At 46.5% G+C, this 16,924-nt stretch overlaps 1 protein-coding gene across 5 annotated transcripts in view; it reads right to left on the reverse strand.

Annotated features, from left to right (window-relative positions):
• The window catches only part of LOC148443339 (uncharacterized), a 135,164-nt gene that overhangs the window by 65,078 nt on the left and 53,162 nt on the right, over positions 1-16,924 (reverse strand). For all 5 annotated transcript variants that reach the window (XM_088462959.1, XM_088462961.1, XM_088462956.1 and 2 more), the window contains 2 exons: positions 4,880-5,029; positions 853-984 (listed from right to left, as the gene is read on the reverse strand). In XM_088462959.1, the coding sequence (XP_088319085.1) occupies positions 853-984; positions 4,880-4,960 (213 nt within the window). In that variant the 5' untranslated portion in view covers positions 4,961-5,029. The remainder of the gene's footprint in view (positions 1-852; positions 985-4,879; positions 5,030-16,924) is intronic.

Consider the following 16,924-nt stretch of genomic DNA (forward strand, 5'->3'; position numbering starts at 1 on the left):
CGGACACATTACCCTCCCTCTCCTGTGGCCTAACAGCAACTGAGGATTTGTGAAAAAAACATATGACCCCTTTGCAGTGCTGTCTGTCTCATAAGCCATGTAAGGATCATACGGTTAGTGGTGGCTCAGTGGTGGGGCTGCAGCTCTGTACAATATTCAGATAGGGGAGCTACACCAACTGCCAGTGATGCTTGACAGCCAGTGGGGTGGCAGTTGGTGTCGCTCCCCTATCTGAATATTGTACAGAGCTGCAGCCATGATGAGACAGTCAGACAGGACATTGCAAAGGGGGAGGAGACATTTTAGCCCTTTTCACCCCTTAAGAAGTTGAATTTAGAAAAATCCCTTCTTAGTGAGGACTTACCTCATGGAAGGTATATTCTCCCCAAATTACATGTTTCTAGGTCCAGGGGTTTGGGCTGGGCATTGGTGAGTCAGTCAGACAGGACACTTGTTTTTATAAATATACAGTATATATATATACTGTTATATAGATATACGTACACATATTACACCCTTCCTAGAATTCTCGGCTGACAGTCAGACAGTGACACCTTAGGGGGCTAAGAGCTGTGTCAGAGGCTGCCCTTATATACTGGCTGCCAGTACATTTACAGGCCGTGTATCTCCCTCTCCCAGCCTATGCCCCTATGCCCCAGTCACATGTAGTTGCTCTTCCCATCCCCTGAACTTTGTGCCTGATGCAGCAATTCTGCAGTTGAAGCCTCTGATGCCACCAGCGAATGTTCCAGGACAGTGTGTGATATGTGAGGGGGGAGAGATATGCTAACATCTGGCACTAGGGGGACACTCAGATCCAGTGACAGTGGCCCATTATTTTTAGATATTTACCAGGAATGCCAGTGACCTGTGCCCAGGGTTGTAAGACCAGATACTTTTCTTTCTCCCGCGATGGGCCGTGCGTAGTGGATGGTGGAGAATTATCCTTCTCTTAGATGAGTTACTACGGACTGGGCTCCTTATCTGACAGAAACAGAGAGAAAGTTATACCAGATATATATATAAATATATATATAGATATCTTTATAAAATGCATTAGTATAACACAAATCACAGTAACATGATTGGACACACCAAATCACATGACCGTGCATAATTTCCCGATGACTGCCCAACTCCTAGCGTGACTGCACACCTAAACTGCCTCCCACTGTGACAAAAACCTCAACACAAAGCCACAGCTGTAGAGTACAGTATATCTCCACAAGTGTAAACAATAAAGCATCACTCACAGAGACACTGCTCAGAGAAAAGTAGCATATCACTGCCTCACTGACAGTCATACACATCACCTCCTCACTGACAGTAATACACATCCCCTCCTCACTGACAGTCATACACATCACCTCCTCACTGACAGTCATACACATCACCTCCTCACTGACAGTAATACACATCACCCCCTCACTGACAGTAATACCCATCACCTCCTCACTGACAGTAATACACATCATCTCCTCACTGACAGTAATACACATCACCCCCTCACTGACAGTAATACACGTCACCGCCTCACTGACAGTAATACCCGTCACCTCCTCACTGACAGTAATACACATCACCTTCTCACTGACAGTAATACACATCACCTCCTCACTGACAGTAATAACCATCACCTCCTCACTGACAGTAATACACATCACCTCCTCACTGACAATCATACACATCACCTCCTCACTGACAATCATACACATCACCTCCTCTCTGACAGTCATACACATCACCTCCTCACTGACAGTCATACACATCACCTCCTCCCTGACAGCAATACACATCACCTCCACACTGACAGTAATACACATCACCCCCTCACTGACAGTAATACACATCACCTCCTCCCTGACAGCAATACACATCACCCTCTCCCTGGCAGTAATACACATCACCTCCTCACTGACAGTCATACACATCACCTCCTCACTGAAAGTCATACACATCACCTCCTCACTGACAATCATACACATCACCTCCTCACTGACAATCATACACATCACCTCCTCACTGACAGCAATACACATCACCCCCTCCCTGACAGCAATACACATCACCCCCTCACTGACAGTAATACACATCACCCCCTCACTGACGGTAATACACATCACCTCCTCTCTGACGGCAATACACATCACCCCCTCAATGACAGTCATGCCAAAATTATTCCGTATTTCGGAATATTTGGATATGGGAGACTCAAGCTGTATATGCATTCAACCTATATTTATGTCGCAATATGTGCCACACTGTACGTGTACTCCTAAGGAGAGGAGTCTCCATTAACTGCAAGAGATGGAGAACAGAACACAAGTTCCATTCATCTAACAAATTAGCTTCCGATACCGTATCGGTGTAGACACTAGAACCCTGCAGCCAATCACGAAGGTGGCATAGCAGGGCAGCATGATTAATATTTGGTATAATGGGAAATTGATGCCCCCATGGGTTTGTAGCTGTTGTATCTTTGTATTATTCTAATAATTTTTATAATCAAAGCTCTGGGGTAAAAAGCGTAAGGCAGGTGAGGCGCTGCCTCTCCTGTATACCTTTTCCACATATCCCTGATCAAAACTCATCAAATTTCCAGCACTATATACTGCTGCACCTTTGTATAATGCCCACATGTACCCTCGGGTTCATATATGTATCTGTATATCTTTCTTTGATACTAGCCAGTGCCTCCCCAGCAATTTACCTCACTGCACATCACTGCCAGTGCCTCCCCAGCCATTTACCTCACCGCACGTCACTGCCAGTGCCTCCACAGCCATTTACCTCACTGCACGTCACTGCCAGTGCCTCCCCAGCCATTTACCTCACCGCACGTCACTGCCAGTGCCTCCCCAGCCATTTACCTCACCGCAGGTCACTTCCAGTGCCTCCCCAGCCATTTACCTCACCGCACGTCACTGCCAGTGCCTCCCCAGCCATTTACCTCACCGCATGTCACTGCCAGTGCCTCCCCAGCCATTTACCTCCCCGCTCGTCACTGCCAGTGCCTCCCCAGCCATTTAACTCACGTCACTGCCAGTGCCTCCTCAGCAACCATTTACCTCACACCACGTCACTGCCAGTGCCTCCCAAGCCATTTACCTCACCGCACGTCACTGCCAGTGCCTCCCCAGCCATTTACCTCACCGCATGTCACTGCCAGTGCCTCCCCGCACGTCACTGTCAGTGCCTCCCCAGCCATTTACCTCACCGCACGTCACTGCCAGTGCCTCCCCAGCCATTTACCTCACTGCACGTCACTGCCAATGCCTCCCCAGCCATTTACCTCACCACACATCACTGCCAGTGCCTCCCCAGCCATTTACCTCACCTCACCTCACATCACTACCAGTGCCTCCCCAGCCATTTACCTCACCACACGTTACTACCAGTGCCTCCCCAGCCATTTACCACACTGCACATCATTGCCAGTGCCTCCCCAGCCATTTACCTCACCGCACGTCACTGCCAGTGCCTCCCCAGCCATTTACCTCACTGCATGTCACTGCCAGTGCCTCCCCAGCCATTTACCTCACGGCACTGCCAGTGCCTCCTCATCCATTTACCTCACACCACGTCATTGCCAGTGCCTCCCCAGTCATTTACCTCACCGCACGTCACAGCCAGTGCCTCACCAGCCATTTACCTCACGGCATGTCACTGCCAGTGCCTCCACAGCCATTTACCTCACCGCACGTCACTGCCAGTGTCCCCCCAGCCATATACCTCACCGTACGTCACTACCAGTGCCTCCCCATCCATATACCTCACTGCACGTCACTGCCAGTGCCTCACCAGCCATTTACCTCACGTCACAGCCAGTGCCTCCCCAGCCATTTACCTCACCGCACGTCACAGCCAGTGCCTCACCAGCCATTTACCTCACGGCATGTCACTGCCAGTGCCTCCACAGCCATTTACCTCACCGCACGTCACTGCCAGTGTCCCCCCAGCCGTATACCTCACCGTACATCACTACCAGTGCCTCCCCATCCATATACCTCACCGCACGTCACTGCCAGTGCCTCACCAACCATTTACCTCACGGCATGTCACTGCCAGTGCCTCCCCAGCCATTTACCTCACTGCACGTCACTGCCAGTGCCTCCCCAGCCATTTACCTCACTGCACGTCACTGCCAGTGCCTCCCCAGCCATTTACCTCACGGCATGTCACTGCCAGTGCCCCCCCAGCCATATACCTCACCGCACATCACTACCAGTGTCTCCCCAGCCATTTACCTCACTGCATGTCACTGCCAGTACCTCCCCAGCCATTTACCTCAACGCACGTCACTGCCAGTGCCTCCCCAGCCATTTACCTCACCGCACGTCACTGCCAGTGCCTCACCAGCCATTTACCTCACCGCACGTCACTACCAGTGCCCCCCCAGCCATATACCTCACCGCACGTCACTGCCAGTGCCCCCCCAGCCATATACCTCACCGCACGTCACTGCCAGTGCCTCACCAGCCATTTACCTCACCGCACGTCACTACCAGTGCCTCCCCAGCCATATACCTCACCGCACATCACTGCCAGTGCCCCCCCAGCCATATACCTCACCGCACGTCACTACCAGTGCCCCCCCAGCCATATACCTCACCGCACGTCACTGCCAGTGCCCCCCCAGCCATATACCTCACCGCACGTCACTACCAGTGCCCCCCCAGCCATATACCTCACTGCACGTCACTGCCAGTGCCTTCCCAGCCATTTATCTCACCGCATGTCACTGCCAGTGCCTCCCCAGCCATTTACCTCACTGCACGTCACTGCCAGTGCCTCGCCAGCCATTTACCTCACTGCACGTCACTGAATGGCGCCTGTGTGGATTCATAGCGTGCTGTATAATACGCCTCATACCACCCACCTGTTTGTTACTGGGACTCTGCATCTCCACAGGGACACCCAAGGCAAGGAGTGCCACCGTCAGGAAGGTGGCGTATCTCATGCTGTGACCGGTCTGGGCCTCTCTGTATAAAGCAGTTTTCTCCTCGTCCTCAGCTGGAATGAGAGGTCACTGAGGGGAGAGCAGAGATAATACAGCCGTGTGATTGTATGACAGCTGGCAGAGCCTGATTTTCAGTACTAGTTTCAGGGAGATAATAGTTGGTAGGTAATGAGCGCTGTGGAGGGGGCGTGTCTAGAGCCATTGGCGTACGTATGTGCTTAAATATATTATATATTTCTATATAACATTAGTAGCAATATATTTGATACTAACACTGGATTTCTTCTTTTCAACTATTTGCTGTGATATTTCCTTTGTCACAGCACAATATACATGGTAAACGTGATGCCTATGCTACTACTTTAGAACCTATATTTCACCTAAATACCGCTAGTTTACCACATATGAGAAGAAATTTCATTACTTTAATGATCATCTCTTGGTAAAAAAAAAAACATTTTAAAACATTTTGTTTTATTCACCTGTTTGTGTGTTTAGCTAAAGATTACTAATAAAATATTCTCATCATCAGCCACAGCTCACACACACTAGCAACAGCAGCAGACGCTGAAATAAGAAGACACTGATCATAGGGGTCAGACAAGCTGTGCTTCTGGGAGTTGACAACAGAGGTTGATGAGCCTGGAGAGTAGTCATAGTGTCTGCAGCTAATCACTGTCCTTGCTCAGAAATTCCTTGGTGGTCCCCTATCTGCAGTGAAGAATCCAGGGGATTATGGGCAATTATTTATATAGCGCACACATATTCCGCAGCGCTTTACAGAGAGAATATTTGGCCATTCACATCAGTCCCTGCCCCAGTGGAGCTTACACTCTATATTCCCTATCACATGGTCACACACACACACACTAGAGTTAATTTTTGTTGGGAGCCAATTAACCTACCAGTATATTTTTAGGAGTGTGGGAGGAAACCGGAGTACCCGGAGGAAACACACGCAAGCAAAGGGAGAATATACAAACTCCACACAGTTAGGGCTGTGGTGGGAATTGCAGATGATAGGACGGTGGAGGCGACCGTGAATCCATGCATATTACGTCTGCAGATTCAGGCGCTGATGGACACACACTGTAGACAGAGGGCCTGATTCAGCAAGGATTGCAACTGCGATTATGCACAGAACCAGCCGATTGTTGTGTTCTTTGCATGCGAGTGCATTGCAGTGCACATGCGTGAACACGGCACTGCAATCGGGACTGCCATCTCAGTGACTACGCAGACCCAGCGCAGAGTGACGGAAGGTGGTCGGCAAAACATAGGCGTGTCAGTGCGCTTGAACGCAGTTGCAGGGGCGTGCATAAATCAGTCACTTTGATGCCATACACAGCTCGGGCTTGCACTGCGTGCGCTGAGGTTAGTAATTCCTGAGTAAGGTCAGAGCCTGTGTAAGTGTGTGTGAGGCTGTGATGGTACTCCATGTTACTGATGGTATCTCAGTCTTGTGTAGTCACTGTGTGTGATGAGGTTAGTAATTCCTGAGTAAGGTCATACCCTGTGTAAGTGTGTGTGAGGCTGTGATGGTACTCCATGTTACTGATGGTCTCTCAGTCTTGTGTAATCACTGTGTGTGATGAGGTTACTAATTCCTGAGTAACATCAGAGCCTGTGTAAGTGTGTGTGAGGCTGTGATGGTACTCCATGTTACTGATGGTCTCTCAGTCTTGTGTAACCACTGTGTATGATGAGGTTAGTAATTCCTGAGTAAGGTCATACCCTGTGTAAGTGTGTGTGAGGCTGTGATGGTACTCCATGTTACTGATGGTCTCTCAGTCTTGTGTAATCACTGTGTGTGATGAGGTTAGTAATTCCTGAGTAACATCAGAGCCGGTGTAAGTGTGTGTGAGGCTGTGATGGTACTCCATCTTACTGATGGTCTCTCAGTCTTGTGTAATCACTGTGTGTGATGAGGTTAGTAATTCCTCAGTAAGGTCAGAGCCTGTGTAAGTGTGTGTGAGGCTGTGATGGTACTCCATGTAACTGATGGTTTCTCAGTCTTGTGTAGTCACTGTGTGTGATGAGGTTAGTAATTCCTGAGTAAGGTCAGAGCCTATGTAAGTGTGTGTGAGGCTGTGATGGTACTCCATGTTACTGATGGTTTCTCAGTCTTGTGTAGTCACTGTGTGTGATGAGGTTAGTAATTCCTGAGTAAGGTCAGAGCCTCTGTAAGTGTGTGTGAGGATGTGATGGTACTCCATGTTACAGATGGTTTCTCAGTCTTGTGTGTGATGAGGTTAGTAATTCCTGAGTAAGGTCAGAGCCTGTGTAAGTGTGTGTGAGGATGTGATGGTACTCCATGTTACTGATGGTTTCTCAGTCTTGTGTAATCACTGTGTGTGATGAGGTTAGTAATTCCTGAGTAAGGTCAGAGCCTGTGTAAGTGTGTGTGAGGCTGTGATGGTACTCCATGTTACTGATGGTATCTCAGTCCTGTGTAATCACTGTGTGTTATGAGGTTAGTAATTCCTGAGTAAGGTCAGAGCTGTGTAAGTGTGTGTGAGGCTGTGACTCCATGTTACTGATGGTATCTCAGTCTAGTGTAATCACTGCATGTGATGAGGTTAGTAATTCTTGAGTAAGGTCAGAGCCTGTGTAAGTGTGTGTGAGGCTGTGATGGTACTCCATGTTACTGATGGTCTCTCAGTCTTGTGTAGTCACTGTGTGTGATGAGGTTAGTAATTCCTGAGTAAGGTCAGAGCCTGTGTAAGTGTGTGTGAGGCTGTGATGGTACTCCATGTTACTGATGGTGTCTCAGTCTTGTGAAGTCACTGTGTGTGATGAGGTTAGTAATTCCTGAGTAAGGTCAGACCTGTGTAAGTGTGTGTGAGGATGTTAAGGTACTCCATGTTACTGATGGTTTCTCAGTCCTGTGTAATCACTGTGTGTGATGAGGTTAGTAATTCCTGAGTAACATCAGAGCCTGTGTAAGTGTGTGTGAGGCTGTGATGGTACTCCATATTACTGATGGTCTCTCAGTCTTGTGTAGTCACTGTGTGTGATGAGGGTAGTAGTTCCCGAGTAAGGTCAAACCCTGTGTAAGTGTGTGCGAGGCTGTGATGGTACTCCATGTTACTGATGGTCTCTCAGTCTTGTGTAATCACTGTGTGTGATGAGGTTAGTAATTCCTGAGTAATGTCAGAGCCTGTGTAAGTGTGTGTGAGGCTGTGACTCCATGTTACTGATGGTATCTCAGTCTAGTGTAATCACTGCATGTGATGAGGTTAGTAATTCTTGAGTAAGGTCAGAGCCTGTGTAAGTGTGTGTGAGGCTGTGATGGTACTCCATGTTACTGATGGTCTCTCAGTCTTGTGTAGTCACTGTGTTTGATGAGGTTAGTAATTCCTGAGATAGGTCAGAGCCTGTGTGTGATGCTGTGATGGTACTCCATGTTACTGATGGTTTCTCAATCTTGTGTAATCACTGCGTGTGATGAGGTTAGTAATTCCTGAGTAAGGTCAGAGCCTCTGTAAGTGTGTGTGAGGATGTGATGGTACTCCATGTTACAGATGGTATCTCAGTCTTGTGTGTGATGAGGTTAGTAATTCCTGAGTAAGGTCAGAGCCTGTGTAAGTTTGTGTGAGGATGTGATTGTACTCCATGTTACTGATGGTTTCTCAGTCTTGTGTAATCACTGTGTGTGATGAGGTTAGTAATTCCTGAGTAAGGTCAGAGCCTGTGTAAGTGTGTGTGAGGCTGTGATGGTACTCCATGTTACTGATGGTATCTCAGTCCTGTGTAATCACTGTGTGTTATGAGGTTAGTAATTCCTGAGTAAGGTCAGAGCTGTGTAAGTGTGTGTGAGGCTGTGACTCCATGTTACTGATGGTATCTCAGTCTAGTGTAATCACTGCATGTGATGAGGTTAGTAATTCTTGAGTAAGGTCAGAGCCTGTGTAAGTGTGTGTGAGGCTGTGATGGTACTCCATGTTACTGATGGTCTCTCAGTCTTGTGTAGTCACTGTGTGTGATGAGGTTAGTAATTCCTGAGTAAGGTCAGAGCCTGTGTAAGTGTGTGTGAGGCTGTGATGGTACTCCATGTTACTGATGGCGTCTCAGTCTTGTGAAGTCACTGTGTGTGATGAGGTTAGTAATTCCTGAGTAAGGTCAGACCTGTGTAAGTGTGTGTGAGGATGTGATGGTACTCCATGTTACTGATGGTGTCTCAGTCCTGTGTAATCACTGTGTGTGATGAGGTTAGTAATTCCTGAGTAAGGTCAGAGCCTGTGTAAGTGTGTGTGAGGCTGTGATGGTACACCATATTACTGATGGTCTCTCAGTCTTGTGTAGTCACTGTGTGTGATGAGGGTAGTAGTTCCTGAGTAAGGTCATACCCTGTGTAAGTGTGTGCAAGGCTGTGATGGTACTCCATGTTACTGATGGTCTCTCAGTCTTGTGTAATCACTGTGTGTGATGAGGTTAGTAATTCCTGAGTAATGTCAGAGCCTGTGTAAGTGTGTGCGAGGCTGTGATGGTACTCCATGTTACTGATGGTCTCTCAGTCTTGTGTAATCACTGTGTGTGATGAGGTTAGTAATTCCTGAGTAATGTCAGAGCCTGTGTAAGTGTGTGTGAGGCTGTGACTCCATGTTACTGATGGTATCTCAGTCTAGTGTAATCACTGCATGTGATGAGGTTAGTAATTCTTGAGTAAGGTCAGAGCCTGTGTAAGTGTGTGTGAGGCTGTGATGGTACTCCATGTTACTGATGGTCTCTCAGTCTTGTGTAGTCACTGTGTGTGATGAGGTTAGTAATTCCTGAGTAAGGTCAGAGCCTCTGTAAGTGTGTGTGAGGATGTGATGGTACTCCATGTTACAGATGGTATCTCAGTCTTGTGTGTGATGAGGTTAGTAATTCCTGAGTAAGGTCAGAGCCTGTGTACGTTTGTGTGAGGATGTGATGGTACTCCATGTTACTGATGGTTTCTCAGTCTTGTGTAATCACTGTGTGTGATGAGGTTAGTAATTCCTGAGTAAGGTCAGAGCCTGTGTAAGTGTGTGTGAGGCTGTGATGGTACTCCATGTTACTGATGGTATCTCAGTCCTGTGTAATCACTGTGTGTTATGAGGTTAGTAATTCCTGAGTAAGGTCAGAGCTGTGTAAGTGTGTGTGAGGCTGTGACTCCATGTTACTGATGGTATCTCAGTCTAGTGTAATCACTGCATGTGATGAGGTTAGTAATTCTTGAGTAAGGTCAGAGCCTGTGTAAGTGTGTGTGAGGCTGTGATGGTACTCCATGTTACTGATGGTCTCTCAGTCTTGTGTAGTCACTGTGTGTGATGAGGTTAGTAATTCCTGAGTAAGGTCAGAGCCTGTGTAAGTGTGTGTGAGGCTGTGATGGTACTCCATGTTACTGATGGTGTCTCAGTCTTGTGAAGTCACTGTGTGTGATGAGGTTAGTAATTCCTGAGTAAGGTCAGACCTATGTAAGTGTGTGTGAGGATGTGATGGTACTCCATGTTACTGATGGTGTCTCAGTCCTGTGTAATCACTGTGTGTGATGAGGTTAGTAATTCCTGAGTAAGGTCAGAGCCTGTGTAAATGTGTGTGAGGCTGTGATGGTACACCATATTATTGATGGTCTCTCAGTCTTGTGTAGTCACTGTGTGTGATGAGGGTAGTAGTTCCTGAGTAAGGTCATACCCTGTGTAAGTGTGTGCAAGGCTGTGATGGTACTCCATGTTACTGATGGTCTCTCAGTCTTGTGTAATCACTGTGTATGATGAGGTTAGTAATTCCTGAGTAATGTCAGAGCCTGTGTAAGTGTGTGTGAGGCTGTGACTCCATGTTACTGATGGTATCTCAGTCTAGTGTAATCACTGCATGTGATGAGGTTAGTAATCTTGAGTAAGGTCAGAGCCTGTGTAAGTGTGTGTGAGGCTGTGATGGTACTCCATGTTACTGATGGTCTCTCAGTCTTGTGTAGTCACTGTGTGTGATGAGGTTAGTAATTCCTGAGTAAGGTCAGAGCCTGTGTGTGATGCTGTGATGGTACTCCATGTTACTGATGGTTTCTCAGTCTTGTGTAGTCACTGTGTGTGATGAGGTTAGTAATTCCTGAGTAAGGTCAGAGCCTGTGTAAGTGTGTGTGAGGCTGTAATGGTACTCCATGTTACTGATGGTGTCTCAGTCTTGTGAAGTCACTGTGTGTGATGAGGTTAGTAATTCCTGAGTAAGGTCAGACCTGTGTAAGTGTGTGTGAGGATGTTAAGGTACTCCATGTTACTGATGGTTTCTCAGTCCTGTGTAATCACTGTGTGTGATGAGGTTAGTAATTCCTGAGTAAAGTCAGAGCCTGTGTAAGTGTGTGTGAGGCTGTGATGGTACTCCATATTACTGATGGTCTCTCAGTCTTGTGTAGTCACTGTGTGTGATGAGGGTAGTAGTTCCTGAGTAAGGTCATACCCTGTGTAAGTGTGTGCGAGGCTGTGATGGTACTCCATGTTACTGATGGTCTCTCAGTCTTGTGTAATCACTGTGTGTGATGAGGTTAGTAATTCCTGAGTAATGTCAGAGCCTGTGTAAGTGTGTGTGAGGCTGTGATGGTACTCCATGTTACTGATGGTTTCTCAGTCTTGTGTAATCACTGTGTGTGATGAGGTTAGTAATTCCTGAGTAACATCAGAGCCTGTGTAAGTGTGTGTGAGGCTGTGATGGTACTCCATGTTACTGATGGTATCTCAATCCTGTGTAATCACTGTGTGTGATGAGGTTAGTAATTCCTGAGTAAGGTCAGAACCTGTGTAAGTGTGTGTGAGGCTGTGATGGTACTCCATGTTACTGATGGTTTCTCAGTCTTGTGTAGTCACTGTTTGTGATGAGGTTAGTAATTCCTGAGTAAGGTCAGAAGCCTGTGTAAGTGTGTGTGAGGCTGTGATGGCATCCTTCTTGCTGATGGTTTCTCAGTCCTGTGTAATCACTGTGTGTGATGAGGTTAGTAATTCCGGAGTAAGGTCAGAGCCTGTGTAAGTGTGTGTGAGTATGTGATGGTACTCCATGTTACTGATGGTTTCTCAGTCTTGTGTAATCACTGCATGTGATGAGTTAGTAATACCTGAGTAAGGTCAGAGCCTGTGTGTGTGTGAGGCTGTGATGGTACTCCATGTTACTGATGGTATCTCAGTCCTGTGTAATCACTGTGTGTGATGAGGTTAGTAATTCCTGAGTAAGGTCAGAGCCTGTGTGTGATGCTGTGATGGTACTCCATGTTACTGATGGTTTCTCAGTCTTGTGTAATCACTGCGTGTGATGAGGTTAGTAATTCCTGAATAAGGTCAGAGCCTCTGTAAGTGTTTGTGAGGATGTGATGGTACTCCATGTTACTGATGGTATCTCAGTCTTGTGTGTGATGAGGTTAGTAATTCCTGAGTAAGGTCAGAGCCTGTGTAAGTGTGTGTGAGGATGTGATGGTACTCCATGTTACTGATGGTCTCTCAGTCTTGTGTAATCACTGTGTGTGATGAGGTTAGTAATTCCTGAGTAATGTCAGAGCCTGTGTAAGTGTGTGTGAGGCTGTGATGGTACTCCATGTTACTGATGGTATCTCAGTCTTGTGTAGTCACTGTGAGTGATGAGGTTAGTAATTCTTGAGTAAGGTCAGAGCCTGTGTAAGTGTGTGTGAGGATGTGATGGTACTCCATGTTACTGATGGTCTCTCAGTCTTGTGTAATCACTGTGTGTGATAAGGTTAGTAATTCCTGAGTAACGTCAGAGCCTGTGTAAGTGTGTGTGAGGCTGTGATGGTACTCCATGTTACTGATGGTTTCTCAGTCTTGTGTAGTCACTGTGTGTGATGAGGTTAGTAATTCCTGAGTAAGGTCAGAAGCCTGTGTAAGTGTGTGTGAGGCTGTGATGGCATCCTTCTTGCTGATGATTTCTCAGTCCTGTGTAATCACTGTGTGTGATGAGGTTAGTAATTCCGGAGTAAGGTCAGAGCCTGTGTAAGTGTGTGTGAGTATGTGATGGTACTCCATGTTACCGATGTTTTCTCAGTCTTGTGTAATCACTGCATGTGATGAGTTAGTAATACCTGAGTAAGGTCAGAGCCTGTGTGTGTGTGAGGCTGTGATGGTACTCCATGTTACTGATGGTATCTCAGTCCTGTGTAATCACTGTGTGTGATGAGGTTAGTAATTCCTGAGTAAGGTCAGAGCCTGTGTGTGATGCTGTGATGGTACTCCATGTTACTGATGGTTTCTCAGTCTTGTGTAATCACTGCGTGTGATGAGGTTAGTAATTCCTGAATAAGGTCAGAGCCTCTGTAAGTGTTTGTGAGGATGTGATGGTACTCCATGTTACTGATGGTATCTCAGTCTTGTGTGTGATGAGGTTAGTAATTCCTGAGTAAGGTCAGAGCCTGTGTAAGTGTGTGTGAGGATGTGGTAGTACTCCATGTTAGTGATGGACTCTCAGTCATGTGTAGTCACTGTGTGTGATGAGGTTAGTAATTCCAGAGTAAGGTCAGAGCCTGTGTAAGTGTGTGTGAGGATGTGACAGTACTCCATGTTAGTCCTGGACTCTCAGTCTTGTGTAATCACTGTGTGTGATGAGGTTAGTAATTCCTGAGTAAGGTCAGAGCCTATGTAAGTGTGTGTGAGGCTGTGATGGCACTCCATCTTACTTGTGGTTTCTCAGTCCTGTGTAATCACTGTGTGTGATGAGGTTAGGAATTCCTGAGTAAGGTCAGAGCCTGTGTAAGTGTGTGTGAGTATGTGATGGTACTCTATGTTACTGATGGTTTCTCAGTCTTGTGTAATCACTGTGTGTGATGAGTTAGTAATTCCTGAGTAAGGTCAGAGCCTGTGTAAGTGTGTGCGAGGCTCTGATGGTACTCCATGTTAATGATGGTATCTCAGTCTTGTGTAATCACTGCGTGTGATGAGGTTAGTAATTCCTGAGTAAGGTCAGATCCTGTGTAAGTGTGTGTGAGGCTGTGATGGTACTCCATGTTACTGATGGTATCTCAGTCTTGTGTAATCACTGTGTGTGATGAGGTTAGTAATACCTGAGGAAGGTCAGAGCCTGTGTAAGTCTGTGTGAGGCTGTGATGGTACTCCATGTTACTGATGGTATTTCAGTCTTGTGTAATCACTGTGTGTAATGAGGTTAGTAATTCCTGAGTAAGGTCAGATCCTGTGAAAGTGTGTGTGAGGCTGTGATGGTACTCCATGTTACTGATGGTATCTCAGTCTTGTGTAATCACTGTGTGTGTTGAGGTTAGTAATACCTGAGTAAGGTCAGAGCCTGTGTAAGTGTGTGTGAGGCTGTGATGGTACTCCATGTTACTGATGGTATCTCAGTCCTGTGTAATCACTGTGTGTGATGAGGTTAGTAATTCCTGACTAAGGTCAGAGCCTGTGTAAGTGTGTTTGAGGCTGTGATGGTACTCCATGTTACTGATGGTATCTCAGTCTTGTGTAATCACTGCGTGTGAAGAGGTTAGTAATTCCTGAGTAAGGTCAGAGCCTGTGTAAGTGTGTGTGAGGATGTGATGGTACTCCATGTTACTGATGGTGTCTCAGTCCAGTGTAGTCACTGTGTGTGATGAGGTTAGTAATTCCTGAGTAAGGTCAGAGCATGTGTAAGTGTGTGTGAGGCTGTGATAGTACTCCTTGTTACTGATGGGCTCACAGTCTTGTGTAATCACTGTGTGTGATGAGGTTAGTAATTCCTGAGTAAGGTCAGAGCCCGTGTAAGTGTGTGTGAGGCTGTGATGGTACTCCATGTTACTGATGGTATCTCAGTCCTGTGTAATCACTGTGTGTGATGAGGTTAGTAATTCCTGAGTAAGGTCAGAGCTGTGTAAGTGTGTGTGAGGCTGTGACTCCATGTTACTGATGGTATCTCAGTCTAGTGTAATCACTGCGTGTGATGAGGTTAGTAATTCCTGAGTGAGGTCAGAGCCTGTGAAAGTGTGTGTGAGGCTGTGATGGTACTCCATGTTACTGATGGTGTCTCAGTCCAGTGTAGTCACTGTGTGTGATGAGGTTAGTAATTCCTGAGTAAGGTCAGAGCCTGTGTAAGTGTGTGTGAGGCTGTGATAGTACTCCTTGTTACTGATGGGCTCACAGTCTTGTGTAATCACTGTGTGTGATGAGGTTAGTAATTCCAGAGTAAGGTCAGAGCCTGTGTAAGTGTGTGTGAGGCTGTGATGGCACTCCATCTTACTGATGGTTTCTCAGTCCTGTGTAATCACTGTGTGTGATGAGGTTAGTAATTCCTGAGTAAGGTCAGAGCCTGTGTAAATGTGTGTGAGTATGTGATGGTACTCCATGTTACTGATGGTTTCTCAGTCTTGTGTAATCACTGCGTGTGATGAGGTTAGTAATTCCTGAGTAAGGTCAGAGCCTGCGAAAATGTGTGTGAGGATGTGATGATACTCCATGTTACTGATGGTTTCTCAGTCTTGTGTAGTCACTGTTTGTGATGAGGTTAGTAATTCCTGAGTAAGGTCATACCCTGTGTAAGTGTGTGTGAGGCTGTGATGGTACTCCATGTTACTGATGGTCTCTCAGTCTTGTGTAATCACTGTGTGTGATGAGGTTAGTAATTCCTGAGTAACATCAGAGCCTGTGTAAGTGTGTGTGAGGCTGTGATGGTACTCCATGTTACTGATGGTATCTCAATCCTGTGTAATCACTGTGTGTGATGAGGTTAGTAATTCCTGAGTAAGGTCAGAACCTGTGTAAGTGTGTGTGAGGCTGTGATGGTACTCCATGTTACTGATGGTCTCTCAGTCTTGTGTAATCACTGTGTGTGATGAGGTTAGTAATTCCTGAGTAACATCAGAGCCTGTGTAAGTGTGTGTGAGGCTGTGATGGTACTCCATGATACTGATGGTAACTCAATCCTGTGTAATCACTGTGTGTGATGAGGTTAGTAATACCTGAGTAAGGTTATACCCTGTGTAAGTGTGTGTGAGGCTGTGATGGTACTCCATGTTACTGATGGTTTCTCAGTCTTGTGTAGTCACTGTGTGTGATTAGGTTAGTAATTCCTGAGTAAGGTCAGAGCCTAAGTAAGAGTGTGTGAGGCTGTGATGGCACTCCATCTTACTGATGGTTTCTCAGTCCTGTGTAATCACTGTGTTTGATGAGGTTAGTAATTCCTGAGTAAGGTCAGAGCCTGTGTAAGTGTGTGTGAGGCTGTGATGGTACTCCATGTTACTGATGGTATCTCAGTCTTGTGTAATCACGGTGTGTGATGAGGTTAGTAATACCTGAGTAAGGTCAGAGCCTGTGTAAGTCTGTGTGAGGCTGTGATGGTACTCCATGTTACTGATGGTATCTCAGTCTTGTGTAATCACTGTGTGTGATGAGGTTAGTAATACCTGAGTAAGGTCAGAGCCTGTGTAAGTCTGTGTGAGGCTGTGATGGTACTCCATGTTACTGATGGTATCTCAGTCTTGTGTAATCTCTGTGTGTGATGAGGTTAGTAATTCCTGAGTAAGGTCAGAGCCTGTGTAAGTGTGTGTGAGGCTGTGATGGTACTCCATGTTACTGATGGTATCTCAGTCTTGTGTAATCACTGCGTGTGATGAGGTTTGTAATTCCTGAGTAAGGTCAGAGCCTGTGTAAGTGTGTGTGAGGATGTGATGGTACTCCATGTTACTGATGGTGTCTCAGTCCTGTGTAGTCACTGTGTGTGATGAGGTTAGTAATTCCTGAGTAAGGTCAGAGCTGTGTAAGTGTGTGTGAGGCTGTGATGGTACTCCTTGTTACTGATGGGCTCTCAGTCTTGTGTAATCACTGTGTGTGATGAGGTTAGTAATTCCTGAGTAAGGTCAGAGCCTGTGTAAGTGTGTGTGAGGCTGTGATGGTACTCCATGTTACTGATGGTATCTCAGTCCTCTGTAATCACTGTGTGTTATGAGGTTAGTAATTCCTGAGTAAGGTCAGAGCTGTGTAAGTGTGTGTGTGGCTGTGACTCCATGTTACTGATGGTATCTCA

Source organism: Taudactylus pleione, unplaced genomic scaffold (genome assembly GCF_031769625.1).
Source record: "Taudactylus pleione unplaced genomic scaffold, aTauple2 ptg001297l, whole genome shotgun sequence".
In the NCBI taxonomy this organism is placed as follows: domain Eukaryota; kingdom Metazoa; phylum Chordata; class Amphibia; order Anura; family Myobatrachidae; genus Taudactylus; species Taudactylus pleione.